The 12469-nt window shown below is 42.7% G+C and overlaps 1 protein-coding gene across 5 annotated transcripts in view; it reads right to left on the bottom strand.

The window, feature by feature from the left end:
* Positions 1-12469, bottom strand: part of Rere (arginine-glutamic acid dipeptide repeats) — a 376646-nt gene that overhangs the window by 160114 nt on the left and 204063 nt on the right. For all 5 annotated transcript variants that reach the window (XM_036177343.1, XM_036177344.1, XM_036177345.1 and 2 more), the window contains one exon: positions 418-523. In XM_036177343.1, coding sequence (XP_036033236.1) covers positions 418-523 — 106 coding nt within the window. The remainder of the gene's footprint in view (positions 1-417; positions 524-12469) is intronic.

Here is a 12469-nt window from a genome sequence, read left to right as displayed (position 1 = left end):
TATTTGGGGGGGGGGGTCTTAAAGATTTTAAAATCATGTATATGCATGTATGTGTTTTATGTGCACCAGGCATCCATGGAGGTCACAGATACTGGATCCACTGGAACTGGAGTTACAGGCAGTTGAGAGCTGCCTGATGTAGATGCTGAGAACTGAATCTGGATCTCTACAAGAGCAGTAAACGCTCTTAATCAGTGCGATAGCTCTCTTGGCCTCCCTTTTTTGTTGTTGGTTTGTTTTTAAGGAAAATGAAAAAATAATGCAAAAGCAAGAGTGAGAGGATCCAGCAACATTCTTTATTACAAGCTCTTTGGAGAGAAATGCTATCAGAGGCAATCTCTATTTAAATGGTGTTTTTAAAAAGTGCTTTACCCAAAGCTAAGATTGAAAAGCATGGCATCGAGAGAGTATACGTACCATTTTCATTATGCCGATCCTGAACCAAATGCTGATAGACAGAATCTGGAACTTCAGACTGACGGTAGTACCATTTGACGTTCATGAGTAGATGGTCCCTCTTACTCTGAAAAGGAAAATCTAACAGCATTAGGAACAGGTTTCAGGTGCCTGCAAGTGCATATCATACCTACGACCAAAAGCCCTGTGCATAGCGGACAGCCAACAGCAGAAAACCAATGACCACCAGCAGCACAACCCCTGTGTCCCCGGCCACCACATCCTTCAGACCATAACCCTCAAGATTGCTCATTTCAGGAAACGAGAGAGACGGATCTCGAAGCTTCTCAGTGTGACTAATTCATTCAGTATTACATTTTTCTTTAATGGTAATGCAGAGCACTACATGAGTACATACTTCTACCTTAATCCTTAACCATTTTGGTAAATAATAATCAGAGTACACTGTTGAGTCATATTAAAAGTAACAAGCTGGAAAGAACTTACCCAGAGACACCTGACAGTCTCTTCCCCTCCAAGGTTTGCCTGTCACAAACTGTCTCAAATTCTCCCTCCACTGTGGGCCACAGAACTGTATGGAAGTCACTGCCGCATGCCAAAATCACGAAGCACACCACGGGCAATAGGTGGTGATGAGAATGTACGTCCACACAATAGGACCTGCCTTATTTACCTCTGACTCCTGAGGAAAAACAGCTTATACATAACTACTGGTAAAAAATAAAGAGCCCCATGTTGACCATCGTCCTGTAAATGTCTGTAGGACAACTACCCATGTATTTCTGAAAGTTAACTTTGTTTTCAGCTCAATTAAAAAGTAGGGAACCAGATACTGCCTCTTCTATTTGTAGCCTACAAGGTACATCTTGAAGTACACTGCATGTGCACTAGGCTGTGGAGACAGCTCAACCCAGAGCACTGAGGTTCCCTGGGATTCATAAAGCAGCTTCAACCCAAGGGAACGGACAGTCTCTCCTGGCAGCTTCTCCTTTTTTCACAGGCTCACTGACCACAACTGAAGAGACCAAAGCTAAAAAAGCAATGTCTCATGTTTGTAGAGAAGACAACCTAATTCTGAAACATGTCAGGAATCTTTAATGAAGGAAGACACATCTTGGTTTAACAGAGGGGCAAATATAGTCTGCACTAAAAGATGAGCAAGGGCAGGGAAAGAACTGTCATAAGACCTAACAGAACTCAGAATGTGGAATGCTATCCCACAGGAAATATCCCAAACACCACAATTTACTTTTCATCAACTGTCGAACAGGCATGACTACAAAAACAAGCCATCACCATTGGCTTCCATTAAACAGACTCTGCCTACAAAGAATAGTGCTGTGGATGTCACTCTGTATAAATAAAATGCTGATTGGCCAGTAGCCAGGCAGGAAGTATAGGTGGGACAAGCAGAGAAGAGAATTCTGGGAAATGGAAGGCGGAGAGAGACACCGCCAGCCGCCACCATGACAAGCAACATGTAAAGACACCGGTAAGCCACAAGCCACGTGGCAAAGTATAGACTAACAGAAATGGGTTAATTTAAGATAGAAGAAGTAGATAACAAGAAGCCTGCCATGGCCATACAATTTGTAAACAGTGTAAGTCTCTGTGTGCTTTCTTGGTTGGGTCTGAGCAACTGTGGGACTGGCAGGTGAGAGAGATTTGTCCTGACTGGGCCAGGCAGGAAATCTAACTACAGTAGGTATTGGTTTTTATTCATTCATACTTTTACACTGAAAGGTTTAATGGCAAAAATCAGCTCGCACTGTTTATTCTACAGAAGGAAAACTAAGAAAAACTATGTAAGAAGGTTCACAGAAAAAGCACTGAATGCAGAGTTTAAAGAAAGGAGCAGCACCTTCTTCAGGAGACCATGAAAGCAATGTGTAACCTGGGAGAAGATGGGAAAGACCTTAGTGCACTCCTTCTAAGCAAAGGCAGAGACCAGAAAGAAATATCAGCACACAGCACAGAACACTCCATGCTGATACTGAAAAGAAGCCAAATCCTGGCCACAGTCTGGCCTTCAGTGGGTTTACAAGACAAATGGAGTCTTTGAACTCACCTGACTCTATATACAGGTGCTGAAATACAATGCATCAGTCATGAAGAGCGCAGTTAAAGGCTTCGAAGAACAGAACATGTGACTGAACCACATGTACTTGTGGGCCTAAGGCTTATTCTGCCAAGACCCCAGAAAAACACTTGTTTCTCCACTTCATCCCCAGGTGAGAGAATAAAGAGCAGGACCAAGGAGGTGTTACTAGTAAGGAAAAACAGAACCCAGGGCCTGTTGGGGTGCCCAGTATGAACTCACCAAAATAAGACACACTATATTATAACCCTACACTTTCTGTACCACTGACATGGGCCAGATAATTCTGTTGCCCTATCACTGTTGGATGGAGCGCCCTCCCCAAATCGTGGCAGCTAAAAACATCTCTAAGCATTGCTAACTCTCTCTATATAGAGAGAAAATGAAGTCAAAGTTGGTTGAAAACCATAGATCTAAAAGATGATGATGATGATGATGATGATGATTTTACAGAATCCAAAGCCAGAATGGTCACATGAAACCTGACCCACGCACTATAGAAAACACAAGAAAGCCCGTCACCACGAACTCCCAGGGCCATCACTACCCACATCTGTGTGACTCTCATAACTTTCTAAGACTCTGAATTTCTCTTTTGTCCTATAAATGAAAATAATTTGAAGAACTGGTGAAAAGTGTAAAGACAGCATCAGATACCAGATGAATGCTTAAAGAAAAGCCCCTTGTCTGTCAAGAGCCCTGTGGGAAACTGTGGAACCATTCCTCCCCCAGAGCAACCAGAATTCGGGTTACCAGCAGCCCCAGCAGCTATGCTCTAAGATCTAGGCATCCACACATTCCTGCAACATGTATACGATGCCAGAAAACCTAAAGTGCAACAGAAAGACTCTTTGGGTTCAATGACTGGCAATTTCAAGTTGTCTGTTTTTTTTTCCCCCCTGAATCTAGCCAGAGATTCTAGAAACTATTAGTTAGACATGCCATTTCTACATAACTAGTTACTAACTGACCCAAATGTGCCCACTGGTTTCATACAACAAAACAAAACAAAACAAAAAAAAAAATCTACTATGGCTTATTTGACCTCCAACTCTTAAAAAGCTGATGGAGCTCCTGATGCAGTTCTGTTCAATGGCCAGGGGGTGGCAGTATTGCATTAAAAAACACCAGCACTTAAACGCCTACTTCCACAGAAACAGCACAACAAAAGTAGAGTCAGATGAAACCAAGTTTCTAAATAGGCTAGTGATTTAATGAAAGACTAACAATCGATAAAGGAATGCAGATAGCTATTTCAGTACGAGGCTAAAACCTGTGGTGGGTATTGTGTTCCCTGAAATATTGTGTGTTCCCCCAAAATAAACATATCAGGGGTCAGAGAACAGACAGCCATTAGAACAAAGCCAAAAATGGTGGCTAGAAAATGGGAAGAGTAAGTCCTAACAGAAGTTGGGCAGTGGTGGTACACACCTTTAATCCCAGCACTTGGGAGGCAGAGCTAGCCAGATCTCTGAGTTCAAGGCCACTTTAGAAACAGCTAAGCATGGTGACTCACGCCTTTAATCCCAGAAACCCAACCTTTAATCCCAGGGAGTGGAGGCAGAAAGAGAAAGGTAAATAAGGCGTGAGGACCAGGAACTAGAGAAGGAGTAAAGCATGTAGTTAGTTAAGAATTCGGCTGGTTAAGCATTCAGGCTTTGGAGTAACACAGTTCAGCTGAGATTCATGTGGAAGAGGACTCAGAAGCTTCCAGCCTGAGAAAAAAAGGATCACCTGAGGAACTGACATGGTGAGGTAGCTGTGGCTTGTTCTGTGTCTCTGATCTTCCAGCAATCACCTCAATAACTGGCCTCGGGTTTGATTTCATTAATAAGACCTTTTAAGTTTCATGCTACAAAAAACGTACGGGAAGACCTTAGTATCGTGGGGCCCTCAAAATGTGAAGGGATGGGAAGGCCAACTGATTTCTGGGGTTTCTTATGTTTATAACTAAATGTTTATAACTAAATGTCTACCCCAGACCAGACCCAGCAGACCAAATGGAACTACGACGACACATTTGTTCACTGGAGTTGGCTAGTGTTACCATCCCACAGGGTTACAAAGTGCAATGTCTTCTCTAGAGGACACTGCTGCAGGGGAGCAACTCTTAGGTCAAAGGCCACACCATACTGGGGGTTGGTGAACATTAACCATAGGAAGGTCTCATCTGATTGTTACTCCTCGTAAGCCAAAGACTTGCTCACAGTCACAAAAAAATTGAACCAAAAAATAAATTCAGAAATCATGTGGTTCAGCCCAAACTACCTGAGTCTGAACCCTGGCTTTACAATGTGCTATACTCTGACTGTGTGTAAATAACCTCTGGCCTCAGTTCACATATTATCTGTGCTCCTCCTTCACTAGACTATGAAGACTGGGTCCACTCATAGAAGCTGAATGGTTAGCCTCAGTAAACCTTGACTACTGTCACTGTTCTACAGAGGGAAAGAACCAGCACAGGCTTGACTTTTCTCAGCCTCAATGCTAATGGCAGTGAAGGCAACAGAAAGACAAGAGGTGTAGCAGAGGCTGGGAGGTAGGCTCCTCACTGGAAGAACCCTAGGAGTAGATCAAGTGTTTCCAATAGCATGCTCACTGCTCACTAATGACACAATCGAACACTAACATAAATCTCAGAGAAGATGTATGGCCTTCACTAAATACTGAACCAAGAGGAAACTTCCAGAGTGAAAGCACCCTGGGCAGTGATGGAGAAAGAAACATCCACTAGGAAGTTAAGGCTTTCACACCAGCTTAATGCACACAGAAATGAAGGCCAGGAGGTAGGATAATACAGAACTAGAGGATCCACCAAAGATGGGCACAGCTATCTGCTGGGTAGGGATGAGAGGGGGGTCACAAGAGTTGCTAGATCTTGTGGGCAAAGTGGTGGTGGGAAGTCTGTGGGTTAACACTGGGATTCTTCTACATCAATGGCTTGACTCTCGCTGAACTGAAAAATACATGTAAATTTAAGGCATGAGCAACCATACAATGTCTCTGTCTGTCTGTCTGTTTCTCTCTCTCTCTCTCTCTCTCTCTCTCTCTCTCTCTCTCTCTCTCTCACACACACACACACACACACACATACACACACACACAGAGACAGACAGACAGACAGACACACACACAAACCCCAAATAAGGTGAAGAAGTGACTGACATACTGATGATAACCTCTGGCCTCAACACATGCCTGCACATTTGAGCATGTAACTCCCCACATGGATGCACAGGTACTTGTATGTACATGCGTGTGTGTTTGCACACATGCACGCACGCACAAAATTGAAACCACCATAACTGCTAATTATAGAGTCAAAACTTACTAAGTTCTGTCTACCTAGTTTTACACTGCATATGAACAGTGACATTTTTCAGGCAATTAGCTACTGTATTTGTAGTGGGGAGATCTATTTCTTGGCCTTTACTGTAAACTTATTTTGTTTTATGAAACAAGGTTTCATGCAACCCAGGCTGCTCATAAACTATGTAGACTGATCTTGGACTCCTTGACCTCCTGCTTCCATCTCTCACGTGCTGGGACTACAGGTGCATGCCATAATGCTTGGCTGTGTTGTCATAATACTAAATGCTCCCACAGATGAGGTATATGTAAAGAGGGATTTGAGTAAAATAAAGAATACTCATGTATATGCCACCATATACACACACTCTTCTTGACTGGTTAATGGCCATGATGAATACTGGGTGTCTGAGTGGATAAAGGATAGACAGCAGTGTACTACTGAGTGTCTGTACAAGTGCCTTTGCAGGCAGTGTGTGACAGTGGGCCGAGTCAGACAGAGACCCACCTTCACAGTGGCAGCTTCATCCTGTCAGCTCAGGGCCTGGACACACTAAGAACACAGCAAGGGCCAATTCATTTTGTGCTGGAGCTGCGAGTGGTGCCCTCAGTTCCACGGCCTCAGCTTCTCTGACTCTAAGGTCTCCACACCCACTGAGCCACACCTCCAGCTTCCCAGGTCTCCAGCGTGCAGGTGGCCCATGAGAAGATCTCAGTACTTCCATCAAGGGGTGATGTGAGCTACCCCATGAACCCCACCCCACCCCACCCCTTTACTTCTCTCACTCTATCTCCGGAGGACACTGCTAATCCACTAAACGTTAGACTCAGACTTTGAAAAAGCTCAATTTTACATGTAAGATCATACATTTGGATCTGATAGCCAAAATAAAAATTAATTAATTCTTACCTAAACACTGTGTTTACTCCAGGAGCTAAGGTCACAGCAGATAAGTACCAATTTTCTATTTGGTCCAAAGCATGTCTGTCTCTCATACAAGGAGAGGAGATAGCTCTTCACAGACAGCTCAGTGAGAATCTGCCTCATGTCCCTAAGTTCCCACCAAAGCTCTGACTTCTTTAAGAACTTCTTTTATCAAAACTCAAGCCTAAACAACCTAAACTCTGCCACCTTATTAGGAGAGTGGCAGTGGCGACAGTAATGGTGCCAGCCATGGGGACAGACAGGGAAGTCACGGGGCTCCTGTACACCAGAGACAAGGTGTTAAAAACGAGGTGTGGTGGTCTGAATGAGGATGGCCCCACAGGCTCAGAGATTTGAATGTCTAGTTCCCAGCTGCTGAACTGTTTAGAAGGATTACGAAGTGTGGCCTTGTCAGAGGAGGCATGTCAGTGGGGGTGGGGTTGAGGTTTCAAGAGCCCCTTTCTCTCTGCCTCCCTCTCACAGATCAGACAGTAGCCATCTGAGGAGAGCCCCCTCTCAGCTCCTGCTCCAGCGCTGTGCCTGCTGCTATCATGGAATAACCTCTTACACTGTAAGCCAGCCCCCAATGAAATGTTTTCTTCTATAAATTAGTCATGATGTGTCTTCACAGCAACAGGACAGTAACCCAGACAGACACCTGGACCACAGGGCATCGAAATATTAGAAGGTTACAAGTTGAATTTAACATCTTATGATCTATAGTAGCATGTTATCTTAAAAACAAAAGCCAGGCAGTGGTGGCACATGCCTTTAGTCCCACCACTTGGGAGGCAGAGACAGGTGGATCTCTGTGAGTTCGAGGGCAGCCTGGTACACATGAATTCCAGGGAAGATAGGACTGTGACACAGAGAAACTCTGTGTCAAAACAATAAAACAAAACAAAAAACAAAAACAAACAAATAAAAAGGACCAATTTAGGGTTAAAGACATCTCTCAGAGATTTTGCTGTCAAAATATCGTGAATAATTTTTTTTTAAATTTTTTTGAAGGCAGGGTTTCTCTGTGTAGCTCTGGCTGTTCTGGGACTCTCTGCGTGACCAGGCTGGCCTGGAACTCACCTGGCTCTGCCTCCCGAGGCTGGGATTAAAGGTGTGAGCCACTACTGCCTGGCCCCCAAAGAAGATTTCTATCAGTCAACATGGGTTTTATGTCCTCAAAATTATTAGTCCCTGAAATCTTCCCCACCCCCTTTTTAGATAGGGTCTCTGGCTGGAGCTGACTATGTACACCAGGCTGGTCTCAAACTCAGAGAGATCCACCTGTACCTGCCTCCTGAGTACTGGAGTTAAAGATGCCACCATGCCCAGCCCTGGAATAAATTCTTAAAAATTATTGAGTTAATTTTTTAAATTGTTGTATTTTTAGTTATATGTGCACCTCTGTGTGTGGGTATGTGGACATGAGTACAGAGGCCAACAGGCCAGGAGGCATCAGATGTCCCTGGAGCTGGAGTTACAGGTGATTGTGAGCCACTGGATGTAGGTGCTGGGAATTGAATTAGCTCTCTGGGAGAGCAAAAAAAAAAACAAGGTGCTTAAATGCTAAACTATTTTTTCCCAGTCCTTGTTCTGTTCAGAGACATGATGTCACTGTGTAGCCTTGGCTATCCTGGAACTCACTATGCAGACTAGGCGGACCTCAAATTCACAAGGATCCACTTGGCTCTTGCCTCCTGAGCACTGTGGTCTAAGGCAGGCACCACCACAGCCAGCAAGACTACATTTTCAACAAACAAAACCCAAAAACGAGGAATATTTTCACTTTCTTCTGGAGCTAAAATTCTCAGTCCCCTGGCCTCTGCTTTTCCGATTTTGACTGGCCTAAAATATATTATTGTTTCTGCTTCTGTTTCTGACCTCAAAGGTCCTACAGTATCCATCCTTTGTGAGATATACTTGTGAGAGGACCACAGGAAGAAGCACACGGGGTCTTGGTATCAGTATGGAATTGATGTGACCCTGCATTACACTTAAGCCCAGCTGCTCTCCAGATGAAGTCAACAAGCTGCAACAATGGCCCCTGCCAGACTCTAGCTGAAACCGAGCACATTTACTACTGTGAAGAAGCCCAGCAACACTGCTCAGCTGCAGGTGCTGAGCTCTGTGTTCTGCTTTCTGAATTACTCCAAGATGGCGGATCTGGTTAACGTGGTAAAACAGCTTTTCACAGAACAAATATTTGCACTTTAAGGGGGTGCTTAAGACTTGCAGATTTGGCAATCACTGTTTATTTAAGTATAGTTTGCCCATATAATAAAAGAAGTCTAATTACAGCTAACAAACACTCCTAACTGACTGTAAATAAATTCAAATAGTTGGGTTAAGAAAGGAGAAAGTCAGTAGGAACACCAAAAAGTTACATTTCCTATTTTATGTAAATTTGTTTTTTTTCTGTTTTAGATAGCTTAATTATTTTTTCTTCTCCCTACTAACTCAAACCAAACTCAGACAATACCTTTTGGTCTACTTCCTACACCATTTTCTTATACAAACATGCCCTAAAAGCTTAGCTCAGTCCACATGTGGGACAACAACGGGCTGCTGGCTGCTTGCTGGACAGGAGAAAGAGAAAGCAGGAAGGTTTGGTTAATCCCTGGGTAATCCATCAGTATATTCAGCCAACTGTAAGCAGGGCTAGGAAAATGCTTTAAAAAAGAAAAAAAAAAAAAAATGTGGGGGTGGCGGCTGGTGATAATGAAGGAAATTCCAAGAGCCACAAGTAATTTTAAAATAGGGATTTTGTCAAAAAGAATTTCCACCATGCTGTGGATATTGCTCTGTGTAAATAAAGTTCTGATTGGCCAGTGGCCAGGCAGGAAGTATAGGCGGGACAAGAGAGAAGGGAATTCTGGGAAGTAGAAGAGCGGAGAGAGACACCGCCAGCCGCCGCCATGAGAAGCAACATGTAAAGACACTGGTAAGCCACAAGCCATGTGGCAAAGTATAGACTAACAGAAATGGGTTAATTTAAGAGAGAAGAAGTAGATAACAAATAGCCTGCCACGGCCATACAGTTTCTAAACAATGTAAATCTCTGTGTGCTTTCTTGGTTGGGTCTGAGCGATTGTGGGACTGGTGGGTGAGAGAGATTTGTCCTGACTGGGCCAGGCAGGAAAACTCTAACTACAAATGGCGCCCAACGTGTTTGCAAGAGTTTCCACCTAAAATCTGACAAAAAAGATTCTAAGATGGAGCTAAAAACAGTTTCCTAATTGTCTCTTTCAAGTTAGCGGCAGCCTGCCTGTTTGAGCTACTATGGCGGGTTCCTGGAGTGTGTGTCTGACCTGCACTGTGGTGGGAATGAGGAGTCTACAAGCGGCACTTTACTCTGCTGCGTGGTAGATTTAGTCTTTGCTAGTTTAAAAAAAGAAAAAAAATGTTTCTGGGCTATGCACTGCTTTGATAGAACTGCTTCTGAGAGTTGATGGTACACATGGCTCCAGACCCAGAGCTGGTGGTAAACTGTACCACCGCCATGTTGGGAAGCTGAGGTGGGTGGAGCCAGCAGCCACAGAGGCATTTCAGTCTTACAAAGATGGATATTACACACAGAATCTGGTTTATGTTGTCTTTGGGATTTTTAACTACGGAAAAAGATTTGATTGTAAAAGCTGTTGAGTTAAACAAATATGTAAATTTTAAAGGTACCTTGACTTCAAAATTTGGATATAAGGATATGTTGCTTTGGAAAAGAGTCTCTGCTTTTGTTTCCACAGAAAGCCAGAGGCTGTGGATTTGTTCCAGATTAAGATACATCAGGTTTGATCAGCCAAGACCACCCGAAAGGTCTCAAATGACACCATGGCCCAGATGATCCGACATCCAGAATGGTTTCAAGGCAACTGGCTCAGAGGTTCACCCTAATGGACTACTCCATAATCCTAAAATTTTCTTTGTGTCCCCATAAGATACAGCACCCCCCTCCAGCAGGAAGTAGTAAGAAAAACTACGCCCACATTCCCAAAATTATCAAGCTGGCTTTGGAGATGAAATAGGCTTACTCCTTCTCTAAACCCAGACATATTGCTAAAAGAAAAGGTGAAGATATTCTTGTGTCCCAAATCAGAAGAGCCCTCTGGTGTGGGACAGAGAAAAACCAATATTTTTATTTAAATCGGGTTGATTATAAATGCAATCTCTTTCTAAAGAAGAAAAGGGGATATGATATAGATATAATAGGATAAAAGGGTAGATTAATGAACTTACTTCTAAAGAGCCACAACTTGTTTAAAATGTTTTACATTGGTATAGACTTTAGTCTATTGATACAAACTTATAGTTAATTTTGTTATACAGTGTGCATATTTCTACTCTTGTTTAAGGTATTATGTTTGTATAGCACATTTTAAATTGTAATGGATAATTAAAAATAGATTAATAATTAGTCATCTAGGATAATCATACTTGTAGCCATGTTAGTTAAGTCTTCTAGGTATACAAGAGATATTTCAGATAGATAGGTAATCTTCAAATACTTCAAAGACCTACAGAATATGGCATTTAAGATACTTTTAAAATTTAGACTTTTGGGACAGTGAGACATGTCTGCTCCTGGCAGCACCATTTTACTTCAGAGAGGAGGATGGGCATTGAAGACACTTCATATGGAGTTTATCTTCACCTTGACAAAAATAGCCATTTGGACAAGAAACTGTTCTTGCCTGTACTGCTTGATCGACTGGACATACAGGAACCCATAGAAAGGTGACCACTAAACTTTGCTTGACAAAATGGTCCTTCAGGTTCCTGCTTCGCAGAGGAAACGGCCAGACATTCTACAGGACACTGAGAGAAGTGACCAAGAGACTCTAGCCCTGTCAGCTGAAGACAGATGCCCCAACTTTACAAAGGAACATTAGGTGACTGTCCAGGCTGCCAGCTGTCTCTGTCTACTCTTGCAAGACTCCTGAAAAATGCTTACATCCTTCTCCCAGTTCTCAGGTAATATTATATCCTTCTGAGGTCTTTGATGTAGTTGAAGACTAGATAGTTACAATTTCCTCAGTTATGATAAAAGATAAGTTAGATATAAAACCTTAGACTCACAAATATAAGATAGATAGGATATCTTCTTTAATATTGTAACTGTAATTCTTGCTTGATAATTGTTTTGTTATATGTAATTATACTATGTAAAAGTTAAAACCTTTCTTAAAAAAAAAGAAAAAGGGGAAGTGCTGTGGATATTGCTCTGTGTAAATAAAGTTCTGATTGGCCAGTGGCCAGGCAGGAAGTATAGGCGGGACAAGAGAGAAGGGAATTCTGGGAAGTAGAAGAGCGGAGAGAGACACCGCCAGCCGCCGCCATGAGAAGCAACATGTAAAGACACTGGTAAGCCACAAGCCATGTGGCAAAGTATAGACTAACAGAAATGGGTTAATTTAAGAGAGAAGAAGTAGATAACAAATAGCCTGCCACGGCCATACAGTTTCTAAACAATGTAAATCTCTGTGTGCTTTCTTGGTTGGGTCTGAGCGATTGTGGGACTGGTGGGTGAGAGAGATTTGTCCTGACTGGGCCAGGCAGGAAAACTCTAACTACACCACCATGCTCCAGCACTATTGTTAATGTCTTACAATAACTTTTTCTTTGAAATTGTCTTTATTTTTGAAAATCAAGTTTTAACTTTTAGGTTATTTTTCAATTATTGAGGTATAATTTACTTACAATAAAATTAACTGATTTTTTTAATACTGAAT

The sequence above is a fragment of the Onychomys torridus genome, chromosome 2 (assembly GCF_903995425.1).
Source record: "Onychomys torridus chromosome 2, mOncTor1.1, whole genome shotgun sequence".
NCBI lineage: Eukaryota > Metazoa > Chordata > Mammalia > Rodentia > Cricetidae > Onychomys > Onychomys torridus.
Note: the sequence above shows the minus strand (reverse complement) of the source record. Positions and strands in the feature narration are given on the sequence as shown.